The following is a 17,432-nucleotide window of genomic DNA, read 5'->3' as shown; positions in this document are numbered from 1 at the left end:
AAAAAAAAAAAAAAAAAAAAAAAAAAAAAAAAAAAAAATTAAAATTTAGAACTAAAATTTTAATTTAACTGTTTTTTTTTTTATATAAAAAATTGTTTACAAATATATATATTTTCATTAAAAAGAAAAAAGATTTTTAGTGCATTNTTTAAATTGTTTACAAAAAATATATATTTTCATTAAAAAGAAAAAAGATTTTTAGTGCATTTTTATGATTCATAACGCACAAATAAATAATGAGAAAATGCTTTTACAAAAAATAAAAAGCTATTTTTCAAAATACTCTCAAATAGTATCTAAGATATTTTGAATATTTGGTTTACATGATCAACACCTTTCACTTGCAATAACTTATCATCATGACTTTCCTATAATTTGAGACAAAAGCTCTTCTTTTTCTTCTCTCTTTTTTCTTTTCCTTTTATACCCTTTGTCTCCGTAAAAATTACCTCATAAAGAGCTCATTTATTTCGGAGGTTGGGGGCAAAAAAATAACTTTATGTCGGTTTCTATTCCAATTCTTAAAATTATTTAGATTCACAGTTATTTACCATTGAAAATAATTATGATGGTTGTTTCAAATATTATTTATATCAATAATACGACAAATATTTGTTCATATTTGTCATCTATTATGGATAGGATCCATTGCTCTCACACATTTAAGTGTTTGTTCGTCGTTTAGGTCAGTAATTGAATTTCTACTCACTGTAGTCACTTCCATGGTTCTTTGCACGTAGATGGTACCAAGACCCTTCTACCCCGACACCTGATCACAAACCCTTTATGATCCACAACTCGAAATGAGCTTTGCGACGAGACGTGGACATTTTCTTGGTGCGACCCACTTTGAGGAACGATTAGACGAGGAAGATTTGAACTAATTTTGGCTTAAATACATTAATAAAGTGATGTATAAAAGAAGATGAAAAAAGAAAAGTTCTATTAGAAGGACCATTAAGTGATATCTTTTGAAGCACTTTAAAGTGATCTATCAATTTGAGTTTATTTCTACTTTCGGTCCTTTTCCCAATTTTGCGATTATTTTAAAGTACCTATTTATTCCTTTTTTCTTTTTTCTTTTTCTTTTTTACTTAATTTCGTCGCTGAAATTATTAAAAAATGATGCAATATTTTTTTTTCTTTTTCTATTTTTTATTTCCTTTATAATAACATTTAAAAAAATAAAATAAAAAACTAATCGGAAAAAAATGGTAATCAGTTTTATATCTATCGAGTCTTTTTCGTAACACATTTCTCAATAGCGAATGCTGTCGTCCAATCCTTAATGTAGTCCAACTCATTCTTCAACAAACATGCGATAACGTTTTGGTCTTTTTCCACTGCTTGGAAGCTCACGACTTCATGTTTTATGTCACTCTCTGAAGACTATTCAACAAGATATGTTTTGCTTACGGTGGGGTTTTAAATGACACATCTAGAAATCATTGGAACTATATTTCCATGTTTGTCTTAGAAACAGCAAAGATCATAGCCTTATTGTCTTTGGTCTCTGTTAGTTGCACGAGACGCGATATCTATTTTCGGTATCCAAACCTCTTACAATTTTTTTTCAAGTGTCGAATTAATTTACTATTGATTTTAGTACTTTGAGTATTTCATAATACCATTTTAAAGCGTTCCTATTAGATATTAAAGGAAGAAATGATGACCAAAATTAGATTTAAAGAAAAAGGGTTCGTGATGGTAACGTGCATCTCCTTCAAAACTGCCTGTAGTGGAGAGGAGAGGCAAACTGACTAAAGTTGTCATTTGAAGCTTAGTTTCCACATGAGTTTGCTCAATCGGCAAAGAAGAACTTCACTTAAGGTTCGACGAATACGTATAACCGGATGAAAAAATGTAACAGCTCAAGCCCACCACTGGCAAAGATTGTTCGCTTTTGTCCGTTACATATCGCCGTCAGCCTCACAGTTTAAAAGTGAACTGTGAAATCCATATCGGTTGGAGAAGGAAACAAAACATTCCTTACATGGGGTGTGGAAACCTCACCCGAATAGACTATTTTAAAATCGTGAGATTAACGGTGATATGTAATGGGACAAAACAAACGATATCTACTAACAGTAATCATGATCGTGTCAAAATCATGACATCATATGGTTTAAAAAGTATTACCGTGACACCTCGCAATCCATGCAATTGCAAACACCATATGTTTCTACGTGATAATTTTTTTTTTTTTTTTTTGAGATTTTTGTAAAGGAATTTAATTTTTAATGACTAAGAAATTAATTAATTTTTTTTTATTTAAGTTTTTGATTTTGGGTGTTTTTGAGCACTTTTCCAAGAATTGAGCCCATTTTCGAAACCTAGTTTAGTGGCTCGGCTAGGTTGCGTGAAGGGCACCAAACGCGGCCCACAGCCGTCGCCTCCCTTGAAAGCAGAATCCGGTCTAGGGCTCTGGCAAATACAAAAGGGCTGTGGTTTATAGGGTTTAGCAAGCTCCGAACAAATGGATTCATTTTCATCGCCTTCAAGCGGTTCTTCTTCCCAATTTTCGCCCAACGAATTCAGGGACCAGCTCAAGACTCAGCTTGCTCAGGCGTACGCCGAGGAGTTTCTTGAGGTTCAAGTTCTCTCTACTTGTTTCTTTTCTTCCAAATTTGTTGGTTGAGTTATCGATATGTATGTGTATCTGGACCTCTTAGAGTAGTCGGTTTAATGAATGCGTTTCGCTATTGCGTGTTATGTGACGGTTGAAATTAGAGAAATCAATTAGTAATTTCTGGTTTTGATGTTTGGATAGCGATGCGATCTGGCTTTTAACGATGAGATGTAGGAATTAATCGATGCCAGTTTTTAGGCTGTCGATTTTGTATTTTGGATTTTGGAGTGTTATATCGCAACATCAAACGGAATCGTTTCCGTTCTGTTTTCTCAGTTCTAGTTCGAACTTGTTTTTTATATTCTCATTTTTTTTTTCTAATTGAAGATGTAGAAATATTAAGTCCATGTGTTCTAGAATTTCTTTTTCGATGAGTCATTCTTGGTGAGTATTAGTTCACAAGAATCTTGTAGTTTTGTGCCTTAAACTTGTTTTCGATGAGTCATTCTAGCTGATTTCATGTTGAGGTTAACATAAACTGCTAGAAGGGGGCTCTCTCTCTTGTTGTGATTCAGAGTTTCTTCAAGATTAACACACGAGGAAGAGTTAATGAAGGTGGAAGTGGATGATTATAAATAATTTCTCGAGGTTTTGAGAAACAGTCGTGGTTGAACCTTTCTTGCCCTCATCGAAAACTAGAGATGACCACCAGACACGGACTATAGACAAATAGGCCATTTTGGGATTTGATGGGACAATCGTAGGTCATTTATCCGTAGGAAATGCTTACAAAACAACTGGAAACTTGAATGAACGTGGTTCCATATTATGGGGGTGGATGTAAAGGTTAGTTTGGTTATGCACATTGCACATTGATGTCATTATACACAAATCATGATCTTGAAAGGAAAAATAATTTTACTTAGTCCTGGAAAGCTAGTTTTCCATGAAAAGTCACTAAAGGAAAACAAGGGGGAAAAAACTTATTTTTTTTAATTATAAAAAGGGAACTATCCTACCTTACTTTTACTGAGCCCTCTCTTTCACCTCTGGATTCCCAAGATTTCTTCTAAAAATTTGAATTTCAGCTACTATTTAAGCCCAACTAGCATTGATCTACCATAGGATCTTTGGACTTCGGCATGCTAAAGATACTAGGGAAGGAAGGACATAAAGGTTCAATGTTCAGGCAATGATCCTTCCAAAACAGGGTTTTATTACCTTTGCTCTCCTTTGTCTTACACTACTTATTAAAAAAAATTGAATGCACTCCGAAATATGGAACTAAGAGCCCTTAAAATGATTGTGCTTTCAATTTCTCTTGCCACTTGTTTTTGGAAGCTATCATCTCTATAACGGACTGATTTGGAAAATAAATAAATAAATAAATGTAGACATTTAATCTTGTCGAAAATCACGCGATTTTCGGCGAGGTATTTATTCCCATTTAGGAGCGTACAAGTATCGTGGTTTTATTGTGTAAATATCTTGTGGACAAACGACGACGAAATTGCACGAAGTTGGCATTGGAAATCTTGTCGAAAACGAATGGGAAAGAAACGAGGGTTTTCGACTGCACTTTCGGACGGAGAAGATGAAGAGTTGGGTCAGTCATTCAAACCCTACCCGTTTCGATTTAGCCCACAAGTTCTAAGCCTAGGCGAACCAACAGCCCACGTCGTTTTAGCCTTCAACCCAGTGGCCCAACAGTCGCGACCCATACCCATCGTGCGTCTAAGTTGCAAGTTTGTTTACGTTGTCCAGCCCAAAGGAGGTCTAGTCCATTCAGTTTCGGCCCAACCTGACAGCCCGTGTTTTCCTTCAATGTCGCACGTGAACAACTCTCAACCATGACTCCTTTCAATGCATCCTCGGCTCGGCTTCAACGCATCCTTGGCTTGGCTTTATCGTTTTGCTCCACTCAGCTTTATCGTTTTGCTCTGCTTAGTTTCTCGGCTTAGACGGCTTGGTATACTATTATATATCGATTTCTAGGTTTTCGATCATTATGAATCCATTTTTGACCTTATCTAAGTCATTTGAGGTTAGTAATATTTTTGTTTACAAGTTTAATTAGCTTAGGAGCTTATATTGGAATTAATCATGATGTGCAGCTAAGTTAAGTTATTAGTAGGCCCTAAGTAGTAAGAGTTAGGTGTTAGATTATAGTTTTGAGACGACTACCAAATTGTTAGTGACTTCAGCCAAGGCCAACCAAGTAAGTGACCTTACTATTGGAGTTAGCCTATTGTTTGAGACGACTACCAAATTGTTAGTGACTTCAGCCAAGGCCAACCAAGTAAGTGACCTTACTATTGGAGTTAGCCTATTGTTTGATGTATGATGGTGCATGTACCATATTATATGTGTTATGCTTATGTTGTATGATGTTTATGTGATCTTTGTATTAATATGAGACGTATGTGACGTATGCATGTAAACCCATAACACTACTTCTATGAATGAATTGAAACGCTATGAAAGAAATGTTATGTTTTACATTTAAAGTTTTGTGACGGAACATGAGATGTTTGTCATGCATACTTGTATTATGTCATGAAAGAAAAGAGAAAGGAAATGAAATGTATGTTATGTCATGAATGTAAATCACAAGACCTCATGCATGTTTGTATGTCATATGCATCGGGATACTTCCCCATTATGTTATGTTAGTATGGATGCGTACCTTCGATATTTATGTATGCCATGATATCATGCGAACCTTTTCTTTTTTTGGCATCTGGTGGCATGTAATGCGTTGTGTTCGACCAAGTTGAGCCCAGGGGTACGTACAAGCCCGTCTGGTGGGCCCATGTGTGCATACGTGGGCCGTGTGTGGAAAAGTACCATACATCCAACCCTGCTCGAATTTCATGTTTTGAATTGATTAGGCAAGTCCATACCCTTATTTTAAAGATGTTTATTATGAATTTCTGCAATTATGATTTAAGATGTTTAGGTTAAGAAAATTAGGGAGTTACAATTTGGTATCAGAGCCCTAGGTTTTAGATTTGGTAGAGCATACTTCCAGGGTTCTCCAATTTGGTAGAGCATACTTCCAGGGTTCTCCAACAAAAAGTACTGTCACCGCTTGGTATGCTTTTAAAGGATAATTGTTTAGTTAAATGATGCATGCAATATGTTAGTTTTACTACGTTATGACATGTATAATATGATGGTTATGCTAATGTAAAGATTGTATGTATGTGTGACATGTATTTGTAGGATTGTTTATTGAAGCCTATTAGTTAAGTATGTGACTTAGTAGTTACGTGTTTTGTATAGAGTATGCCACCTAGAACACGAGGTGGAGAAATTTGGGGACGACCCCCACCTAGGGGTAGAAGAAGTGTTAGAAGAGGTCGAGGTTCGGAATGGGATAATTCTGTAAACTAGCCCGATGTAACTGTGCCACTCCCACCACCAGCGATGCCTCAAGCCGCACCAAACCCTACTGCTGCTCTAATAGAAGCATTGCAAGCTGTTGTGCAAATTATGATGACTACTCAACAGGCAAATGCTTCATCATCAACTAGACAAGCAAAGTGTTTGCGAGATTTCAAGAGGGTTGACCCTCAAACCTTTAATGGGTCTTCAGATGATCCAACTGTGGCACAATTATGGTTGAGATCTATAGAGACCGTGTTTGAGTTGATCAATTGCCCTGATGATCAGAAGGTGCGGTGTGCAACATTCATGTTGCGTGATGATGCAGACTTATGGTGGCAATCCACCAGCGAGATTATTAGTCCTGAGGGATGTGTAATCTCGTGGGCGGAATTCAAGGATGCCTTTATGGAAGAGTACTACTCTGAGGACATTCAACTTCGTATGCAACAAAAGTTCACTCAACTGTGTCAAAGGGGGCGTTCTGTTACCACATATGCTAGGGAGTTCATCAGAATGAAACATTTTGCCCCGGAGTTGGTGAACACTGACTACAGAACAACATGGTGGTTCGTACGTGGGTTGGACAAGAGGATCCGCCATATTGTTGAGGCGATATCACCTGCTACCTATGCTGTTGCCTTGAGAGCAGCTAGGGCCATGGAGGGAGTTGAAGAATCTCTTGAACCCCCTCCACCGATAGTGAAACGAAAGCGACGTCATGACCAAGTTGACCGTCATGATCCATTGCCATCAAAGCCACAACGACGACCTGACAGACAGTACCGTGATACCAGGCGTGGTCAACAAAGAAATGGAAGCCGACCAGATAATAGACCTCAGTGTAATGAATGTGGGAAAAATCATTGGGATCGATGTTTGGCCCATACCAGAGCTTGTTTTCAATGTGGAAAGGAGGGTCACATAGCTAAAGATTGCCAAGGAGGTTGCGCGAATGATTCTGGAAACCAACTAAGGAGACTAAGCATAGCGGATCGTCCTACTCAGAACTATCCTCCGACAAGAGCTTATGCCTCTATTGGCGAGGATATTGGGAATTCTGATGCAGTGGTGACAGGTACACTATCTGTTCTTGGTTACCTTGCTTTAACACTATTTGACTCGAGATCTACACATTCATTTATATCTGTTGTTTTCGTTAGTCAAGCAAAATTTGTATTAAAATGTAAAAATTTGTATCAAACATTTGTTGCATGAATTCTCTGTTAGCACCTCGACAGGGGTGGACTTGATTGCTGCTTATAGGGTAAAAGATAGTCATGTGTTAGTATCAGGAGTTAACCTAGAGGTAGATTTAATGGTAGTTCACATGATTGTATATGATGTTGTGGGAATGGATTGGTTAGTGGAAAATTATTCTAGCATAGACTTTTATAAGAAAGAAGTGATATTTACGACACCGTCCAAGACCAGTTTCAAATTCAAGGGTACGAGTTTAGGAATTATGCCTAAAGTGATATCAATGATGAAAGCGAAGAAGTTGGTTCAACACGAAGCGTGGGTTGTACTAGCTAGTGTCATGGATACCAAGAAGGAAGAAACTCCCTTAGCCACAGTGTCAGTTGCAAATAAATTTTCTGATGTGTTCCCAGAGGATTTGTCAGGAATTCCTCCGTCACGAGATGTTAATTTTGGAATAGAGTTGGAACCAAGTATGCTCTAAGGCCTTGTTTTGTATGGCACTAGTTGAATTGAAAGAATTCAAACACAACTACATGACTTGTTGGATAAAGGATTTATTAGACTCAGCGTTTCTCCTTGGGGTGCGTTGGTGTTATTTGTCAAGAAAAAAGATGGTTCGATGCCCTTGTGCATTGATTACAGGGAGCTGAACAAGAGAATGGTGAAGAACAAGTATCTTCTTCCACGCATTGAGGACTTATTCGATCAGCTCAGGGAAGCAACAATGTTCTAAAAAATTGACGTTCAGTTAGGTTACCACTAGATCAAGATAAAAAATGAGGACATATCGAAGACAACTTTCAAAACAAGCTATAGCCATTATGAGTTCGTGTTATGTCATTTGGACTCACTAATGCCCCTATAGTGTCCATGGAACTGATGAATTGAGTGTTTAAGAAATGTCTTGATATTTTTGTCATAGTATTTATAGACAATATCTTGGTATACTCGAAGACAGATCAAGAACATCATATGCACCTGAGAAAGACCCTGACAATTCTGAGTGAAAACAAACTGTATGTCAAGTTCTCGAAGTGTGAATTTTGGTTACGCGAAGTTTCATTTTTGGGGCATGTGGTATCTGAGAAGGGTGTGTCAAGGTGGAAGCCGTTACCAAATGGACTCGTCCAACTACTGTCATTGAGATACCTAGTTTCTTAGGATTAGCTGGTTACTACTGACGTTTCATTCAAGACTTTTGCCAAAATAGCCGCCCCTTCTCAGGATAAATCTGGCTAAAGTTAATTTGCCATCTCTAGACAGGAATAAACTCTTCCAAAGGTCCAATTTCCTACACGCTTACACTTTCTCAACAATTGGTTCACAGAAGGACTGCTTCCGATTCCCTCCTAAAGGCGAACCTAGTAGGAGAAAAGCTAGACGCCAGCCACATGCTCATTACTCAACCGTTGCAACCACCTCATGTTCGGAGATTTTTGAAAAAGCTAACATAGGACTCTTTGAAAGGAAGATGGAAGAATGGGATAACCTTTCAACACTAAACCAAAATCTTGATTCTGTAATCAAACTTCAGGGTTTTTCTCCACCGAGTCTGCTTTGGTAGCTCTGCAAGCGTCGGTAATGAGTGCCTTTTGTAACTATTCACTAGGTCACATTTTGCTAGATTGGAAGCCTTTGCTCTAGGCTGCACCCTTTTATAGGCTCTGTTTTTGTATTATCTTGTATTCTTTCATTTGTTTTCTCAATGCAAGTTGGTTTTTTATTAAAAAAAAAAAAAAAAAAAAAAAAGATGGAAGGGCTTCCAAATCGAGTGTTTGGATGCGTGCCTATCAGAAGGACGTTGGACCTATATTGACTTTGTATAACTGGTGTCTAACACGTCAATTGCACTAATAAATGTTCAATACGTGTTCAACAAGTGTCAAAGTGTTTTTCAGACATGGATACTCTAACGAACTGAAGTGTTCATGCTTGTTAGCCTAGAATGATAAATGGACAGATGGCCTCTGCAATATTCTTCACATTTTTACCATGTTCTTGAACCTTAAAGATTAATGTGAGGAAAGTTATGATTTGGGTATCTATATTTGTGATCCGAAGGTGTCACAACCAGGTATTAGACAAGCCACTGAAGGGGCTAATCGCCCTGCTGACTTCAGTACCCCATATGCCTCTTGGAGGAAGCCATTACAAAACTCATTGGGAACCTGCTGTATTTAGAGTGGAGAGGGGACTGCAAAAGTTGAATGAAATACACATTGGGGTTCTCGGTAGTTTGCACCTTGTGTGTTCTTTGTAATATCTTCTTGATAATAATTTTCTAGCTTAACAGTAATTAGCATGTAATCCTTTTTTTTAAGTCGGAGGTTCAAATTCCCATATTCACGAGCCAGTCTCTGGCTCTTTCTCTTGCTCTCTCTAAACTAGAATTAGATTTTCCCCCGTTTTCAATTAATTAAGAAACATACTTAGGTGTGTCTTGGGCTGTACCTATCTTTTTGCAGCCCACCTAGATGTCCGACTACGGTTTGTCACGTGACAAACTCTTCTTTCTTATTCTTTTTCGTACTATTTTTGAATTGTTTGCTGAAATATGATTTGAGTGAGCTGCAAAAAGATGGGTTGAGCTTAAGATAGACCCAAGTAATGCTCCTATATTTATTATCTTCCCTCAATTTGGGCAAATTTGAGTTGCTTACTCGCACTTTATCGCAGACCTTAAGAGTGAAGTGCTTTGCCAAGTGCATCACAAAGCCAGGGTCAAGCCTAAGTGGGAGCGAGAGCAGTTGCATCTCCAGGTGCATGGAACGCTATATTGAGGCCACCGGCATCGTCAGTAGAGCCCTGTTTAAGACACCACACTGAAAAGAAAAGGTTTTGCTGAAACATTATGAGGTCCAGGTTTGATGTCCAGGTTTGATATTCCCCGTTCGATATTTGTTATTTAGTTTTTTAATCTTTCTCTCTCTACTAGATCACATGGGTTTATAGTCCGGATCCACTTGAACACTCTAATATCTTCTAAGACACGATCAACGTCGATGTCGATCATTATTATCGTTGAAATGTTTTTGTCATTCTCCTTTCTCTTTCTCGTCTTCTTTCTAATCAGCCCCACCACTGATCAAAACACCTCAACAGCTTTGACAAACTCCCAAAACTGATCAGTATGCATTGGTCGGTCGGTTGGTTTCATAATCATTCCCAAAATTAACAAAGACTTATTAAATACAAAATTGACCCATGAAACACTAATAAAAATTTAAGCACCTTTAACAAAAGTTAAAAAATATACCATATAGTATAAAGTAACCGACTATTTTAAATTAAGTTGTATATTTGTGCCCTTTGACATACTAAATCAACAAGTAAAATATTCATAACATTCAAAATTAAAATTAAAGTTTATTTAGATAAGATAATTTATTTGTTAGTGATTATCTACAATTATCTATTTAGAAAAGTATTTGATTTTTACTTGTCAGAGTCTATCTGTAATATACTTTTTAAAATAAAGTATTTGAGCACATTGTGTTTGGATAAGTTATTTATACACTAATATTAATGGGTGGGATACTACCCGATCTACATTAAACACTCTTTGTGTTGGATAAGTTATTTATACACTAATATTAATGAGACGGTCCTTTTAGACATATCTCGGTTTCATTAGATAGTAATATTTTATCCACCGTTATATCATGACGTTTACATATTTCTAATATTAGATCATGATGTTTTATATCTATAGTCTTGATTACATACCTACATGAGAAAATACACCACTTTATTATATAAATACTTAGATCCATATATCATGATGTTTACATATCTCTAATATTAGATCATAATGTTTTGTATCTATGGGCTTGATCACATGCATACATAAAGAATACACCACTTTATTATATATTTACTTAGGTCTGTTATTATATATTTACTTAGGTCTGTATAGTTGTGACGAAGTACAAAATTAAAGCAAAAAGTTCTCTTTCATATCTTTAATTGTATAATAATAATAGTGATGATATCAAAGGCACCACTAATTTAAAATTTTAGATATCAGTAATGACAAAAATATCATGATCTCGATCTTATTGATTTGTAAGTAAAATATGGATAAAATGTCAAAACCAAATCACATTTTTAAAAAACAATAAATCGATTTTTAATATTTAAACAATAAACAAGTATTTTTATATTTTTTTAAATAAAATTAAATAACATATTTGCATTAGCTATATTTTCTCGACATATTTGAAAAACGTTAATTAACCCCTTATCTCGATGAAAATTTATTAATGTGTAGAAATAATGCCAACCAAATTATTCACATATTTGATGAAAATTTATGCTTATTTAATAACGTTTTCATTTCTTGCTGCTTTTTTTTTTATTGTTGAAAGTTGATCCATTTAGTTTGAAGTAGCGGTTATTTCGCAAAAGCAATTGTTGTAGTTTACTAACAACTCATGTCGAAGAATAATTGTTTTCACGTTAACATGATCATTGAAAGTACGTCCTGGCTACCTACTATCACGTTCTCGTTCTCGTAGTTTCAATTAGAAAGAGATTCAATCAATAGAAACTTACTTTTAGACATTTAGATAAACTATCCTAAAAATAGTTGAGTAACAAAAAAAAAAAAAATAATAATAATAATAATTTAAAACCTAAAATAAAAGTATTAAAAAGTCTAGAAACTAAGATATAAATATAAGATAAAGTCTAAATGTTGTTAGATTAAATTGAGGTTAGAAGAAAAATATTATGACGTCAAAATAAACGCAATATTGTTGACGTCATGTTACTATTGCTAGTCATATCTGAGCTGGCGATAAAGAACGTGGAAGACAAGGCGAAGGCCCTATCTCAATCAATTATTAAAAAAAAAAAAAAAAAAAAAAAATGTCACACTTTTTTTTTTTTTTTAATCAATCATCTTATTTCTTTCTTCGTTGAGATTTTCTACATTTAAGACAAAATAAATTAGGTACGGCATCTCGATAGAGATGTCCATGAGGCCACCCCTATTTCGATCTCTGTGAAATTCTCTATTTATTTGTCTCGAGAATGAAGCTGAAATTTTAGTAAATTTGTGGGAATCGAATTTTGAATAATGAATTATTTCCTGCGGTATATAGATAAATATTTAAAAAACTATTTTTTTAAAAAAATTAGGAGTAATTTTCATATTTTTAAATATAATTTCTATTAAAAATGAAAAATATGATAATAAATATAGTAATATTTTAAAATAAAATAATTTTTAAAAATTTAAATTTCAATAATAAAATTAAACATTTAAATATATATATATATATATATATATATATATATATATANTTTGTATTTGTGTGCCAACTTGTTTAATTTAAGTTAAATAAGTTTATATTTGAAGTCGAAAATTGTTTCACATGAAGTTTTGAAACTTGCGTTTATACTTTCTAATTAGTGATTAGACATCGTTTTTTCATATTGAAAACATGTTCGATTCCTGTAAGTGATAGGTATAATCGATTTCTTACCTTTCGTTTTGACTCGTTTTGACTCGTTTTAACTCGAGCATTCGAGACACGTTGTTTACAGTGAAGAATAACGAACAAGAATAGAGAAGGAGATTAGGTAATTTCAAAAGGAAAAAAAGAAACTCTTCCTTATCCGTTTAAACCAAGGTAGTCTAGAACGAGTCTCTGACATTTCTTTCTTAGCCGAACCTAACATTTAATGGACTTTGAAAGCCATCATCAAACTTTAGGTGCACTTTTTTTTTTAATAGAGTTATATTAAATAAAATTAAAAATTTGAATAATGAATATTTATTTAGAAAAAAAAATTTTCATTTTTTTTCACCTATTATTTTTTTGTTTTTGGACTTATTCTAATAAAAAAAAAAAAAAAATCCATGTTTTTAATTATTTTTATAAATTTCAAAATGTACCATTTATTAAAAATAATTATTTTTACATTTTTGGAAAATAAATAACGACTATTAATATATCAATATGAGTATAGTTCAATCATATTTGTATAATATATTTTATAATAAATTTTATAATTATTTAAATGATTATTAATATTAAAAAGTTGGATAAATGATTGGGATCAATTATAGACTTCATTTTATGGTCAATTTAAAACATTGAAAGATCATTTTCATAATTTTTGTTTTTATTTTATTCGATTTAATAAATGAGGACAGGGATGAAGAATGCATTCTCCATCTTTTATTATTATTATTATTATTATTATTTTAATATATAGTTTTAAATTTTTTTAGATTTTTTTTTGTAATATTTAATTTTTTTATAATTTATGTGACTTTAGATTTCAAACTCGATCATTATTATGAAAATTAAAAATATTTAATGTTTATTATTGACGTTAGTGATTCATTATAATTTGTAAATAAAAATAATTTAAAAAAAATTAATAATCCACCGACCCAACGTGAAAATAAAGAGTTGGGTCGGGTTTTATTACAAACCTTATTCGAATCATTCCAAGTGACCGATACAATTAATTTGAAATAAATTCTATCTCAACCTAACTTGACTCGTGTAATGACACTCGTAGAACATGCAAAATTGCATGTGATACAAGAAGTCAAATTTCTGTTCTTCAAGAGGATTCTCTCTCTTACATGCAGACCCATCAATAACTATCCATTCATTCTTACTTCATACGCACCATGTCTGATTCAGTTCGTTTATGTACTCTTCCTTTACTCTATTGAAAAAAAGGAATGTACGATTAATTCGTAAATTGCATCATTTTTTAAAATTTTTCGTTGAAAACAAATATGAAAATAAGGGCCTCCATTCGAAAAATTTGTGAAAAATGCCATCTGATCTGTAGGCGGAGACGAATTATGGTAATTTGTTCCAATCCGAGACATAAACATTGTGAAAAATGCAACTTTTTCTATCAGTATAGCTTATTTCGGAATATTTATAGCGTCTTTCTTCTATAAGCCCGCTTATTCATCTTTACAAAATTTGAATTTTCGTAATTCATTTGTTAAAAGTTTTACTAAAAATTTTTTTTTTGAAAAACTTATAAATATAATATATAATTGGTCATATAATCGTGGTTACATAGATGCTTTTTATAGAATATCCTTAATTGGGGGCATAAGAGTATTAGCTGAATTAACTTATTTTTTTGATCGACGGGTAATTGATGGAATTACCAATGCGGTGGGTATTCTTAATTTTTTTGTCGCAGAAAGTATTAAATATGTAGGAGGTGGTCGAATCTCGTCTTATATCTTTTTGTATTTAGCTTATGTATTTATTTTTATATTATTAATTTATTTTGTTTTTTTCTAACAGCATTTTGTCATTTTCTTTATTTCCATCCGGAGGGTAAGAAGTTTCATAAACAGGTCTTTTTATCTTTTGATAGCGTGTCCTTTTAAAGTGGAATTCATCCTTTGTTTTTTCCTTTCCATTCACTCGGATCTCTTCCGTTTCATCGATTTTGTCCGGATCCTCCTTTTCTTCCGAAAAAAGGGAAGGAGAAGTATCTTCTTCGGTGGATCCCTCTTGTTCCTGTTTAGTCCCCTCCGTTTCTTTCAGTTTCTTAGTAAGAATGGGTGACGGTATTCTGCCTAAATAGTAGACACAGGTAATAAATAAGAGAATACTAAAGATTCGAGCCATAGAATTTCTGAATTCTGACACAAGGTACTTATTAGATCTAATAGAATTATTTTGCTGTATCCAGACTAATATCAATCCAACCCATTTCATGAATAAAATGTGACCAATTAACCAACCAACAAAACTACTTGTTACAAATAACATCTTGTTGTTGCATCGAAACATAGAAATGTTGACTAATCTGACTAACATTGAACTTGGTAAAATGAAATGGTTGAATAATTGAAAAATGAGATTATTCAGGAATACACATNAACAGATTTGAACCGGTAACATGAAGATTTTGAGTCCTCTACTCTACTCGAAAAAGCGATTCGATTGATGGGATTGAGATTGATATTCCAATCTTTCTTCTTCGAACGTATTGATTTGACCCCATAAGCGGGACCGCCACCCCATAGCATGTTGCCACCAAAAGCAGAACCCCATATTTCCTTTTTAGCATCAAAATGGGTAATGTCATACTCGTGTAATGGACAATCCAAAGATGAAGGCAACATAGATGTCGAAGAAGAAGAGGATAAAGATTTTGGAGTGGGCGATTCCAAAAGCGATGTTCCTGCTACGCTAAATGGAGGAAAAAACGAGAGCACGAGACGAATGAGAAATAAAAATAACAAACCAATACTTACCACATTCACAAGAGTATGTCACAGGGAACGCAGAGGAATGTCAAGGTCAGCACCTATCACTCTTAATTATTTGCAGAAAATATAATACGGGTATTCAAATGACTCGAGAATTCAACCAAATTGAGCTATCCAACCTTGAGTAACATTTTTTTTTTTTCGATTTAGATTTGGTTGAATTTTTTGAAAATTGATAATTCAAGTCGATTCGCAGGTTTGACATTTTTTTTTTTTTTTTCGCATAACCAACCAACCCGAGAATAAGGTTACAACTCAGCCCTACTCTACTTCGAGTGGATTCAATATATATTCTAGATCATAAGGAATTAAAACAAATTGTTTTTGGAAATAAATAGTATGGAATAATTACAAAAAAAATATATATATATATATATATATATATATATCCTTATAATACTTCAAGACGTGGCAATGATTTCTTCATTCAAGATTATCTATGTGGCGTATTCAAGACCGTCCAAACCACGAAAATTTTCGTCACGTCAGCAAAACGTCAGCGAATGACGTCTTCTAACACACGTATCCTTTGAGATCGTTGGAAATGTGATAATATAAAAATTATAAAACATAGACACATTTTTTTTATTTTTATATTTTAATTATTTTTCATAAGTAAATACAAACTTTAAATTGAAATTTGGAATAAATCAAAATTTAATACATTAATAAATATCCTTAGTGAAACATCTTATTTATTTGGTTAAAAAAATAGAAAAGGTTAAACAAAGGTCTAAGTGTTCGTCTTCCAAATCATTTCTCTTGTCCGTTGACTTTAATCTTAGGACATATAGACCTATTCTCGATTAAAAAAAAAGATTAAATATTTATTGTAGCTTACGAAGAAATGATCGATTTGTTGGTTGACTTCGATTTCGATTTGTTTGAGTGAACTCGTGCTAAAATAAAGAAAGACTTTCTCTATTTTATAGAATTTTGATAGACCCAAGTTTTGATTTGGTTGATTTTGAACCGTGTTTTTTACTCGGAGCTCTAACCCAATCATTTTCCGAACTTAAATTTTTTAACTTTGACCTAATTCATTTTTAGCGAGCTCGGCTAAATTAGCCTCGAATTTCACTGCCATATGACACAATTTTATTAAACTAGCTCACAAATGACCTTATTTTAATTATCAAAATTTTAAATAATTTTTAAAGACATCTATTTTCATTATTAATCTAAATTAATAACATGAACCATATGGTTTGGTAAGATATTTATTTTTTTTTTTAAGGTTTTCTAAAAATTTAAGAATATGTTTTAAAAATTAAAGGATATTTTTAAAATATTTTGAAAGTTGAAGGGTATATTAGAAACGGAGTATTTTTTTAAACAAAATATTAACCGTTTTCTACTCAACTAAGATTGAAGTCATTCTTTAACCCTTTTTTAGTTTTAAAGGTATTTTTTAGACTTCTTTTTTTAATTTAATGTATTATTAAAACTTTTTAAACCTACAAAATAGAGTTATATATATATAATTTTCCATAAAAGACAATTTCAACCCAAATTCAAGTAATTCAGTAAGAGAATGACGTCAGAAATAAGACGTCAGCATCTGTATTTTTTTTTTTTTTGAGAGAGGTGTTATATAAGGCTGTTGCTATAAGAAGGAGCGATTTGTAGCAAAACAATTCACACAAACGCATTTGATTTCCTCTCTTCATTAAATTACCCTCTGCAGATCTTGTTCCCTCATAATTCCGGCCATGTCCGCCACCGCCAAGCTGCTTGTCGCCGATCTCGCTTCCACCGTCCACCAACTCCCTTCCCGCTTCGTCCGCCTCATCGACGACCGTCCAAACTTCTCCCATGTCCGAGCTCCGACCGGCTACTCTTTCCCTGTCATTGACCTCCACAACCTCCACGGCCCCTCTCGTGCTGATGTCGTCGCCCAAATTGGCCAAGCCTGTGAGCGCGACGGTTTCTTTCTGGTAATGGGTTGTTTCTAATTTGGGTAAAGTTTTAATTTTTTTTTTTTTTTTTTTTTTTTTTTTT

At 33.7% G+C, this 17,432-nt stretch overlaps 2 protein-coding genes across 2 annotated transcripts in view; both read left to right on the top strand.

Annotated features, from left to right (window-relative positions):
* Nucleotides 1-2,338: 2,338 nt before the first annotated feature.
* LOC111783944 (mitochondrial import inner membrane translocase subunit Tim13) lies at nucleotides 2,339-10,203 on the top strand. The gene is made up of 2 exons (XM_023664767.1): nucleotides 2,339-2,590; nucleotides 9,836-10,203. The coding sequence occupies exons 1-2, from the start codon at nucleotides 2,477-2,479 to the stop codon at nucleotides 9,983-9,985; spliced, it is 264 nt and encodes an 87-aa protein (XP_023520535.1). The 5' UTR covers nucleotides 2,339-2,476; the 3' UTR covers nucleotides 9,986-10,203.
* Nucleotides 10,204-17,078: 6,875 nt separating this feature from the next.
* Nucleotides 17,079-17,432, top strand: part of LOC111783926 (protein DMR6-LIKE OXYGENASE 2-like) — a 2,917-nt gene continuing 2,563 nt past the window's right edge. The window contains exon 1 of the mRNA XM_023664736.1: nucleotides 17,079-17,368. Coding sequence (XP_023520504.1) covers nucleotides 17,144-17,368 — 225 coding nt within the window. The 5' untranslated portion in view covers nucleotides 17,079-17,143. The remainder of the gene's footprint in view (nucleotides 17,369-17,432) is intronic.

The sequence above is a fragment of the Cucurbita pepo genome, unplaced genomic scaffold (genome assembly GCF_002806865.2).
Source record: "Cucurbita pepo subsp. pepo cultivar mu-cu-16 unplaced genomic scaffold, ASM280686v2 Cp4.1_scaffold000134, whole genome shotgun sequence".
In the NCBI taxonomy this organism is placed as follows: domain Eukaryota; kingdom Viridiplantae; phylum Streptophyta; class Magnoliopsida; order Cucurbitales; family Cucurbitaceae; genus Cucurbita; species Cucurbita pepo.
Note: the sequence above shows the minus strand (reverse complement) of the source record. Positions and strands in the feature narration are given on the sequence as shown.

Bases quoted from the DNA above. Each gene is read 5' to 3' on its own strand.
- LOC111783944 (XM_023664767.1), top strand. From the start codon at position 2,477: ATGGATTCATTTTCATCGCCTTCAAGCGGTTCTTCTTCCCAATTTTCG. The intron at 2,591-9,835 runs GTTCAAGTTCTC...ACTTTATCGCAG, and splicing joins ACGCCGAGGAGTTTCTTGAG to ACCTTAAGAGTGAAGTGCTT.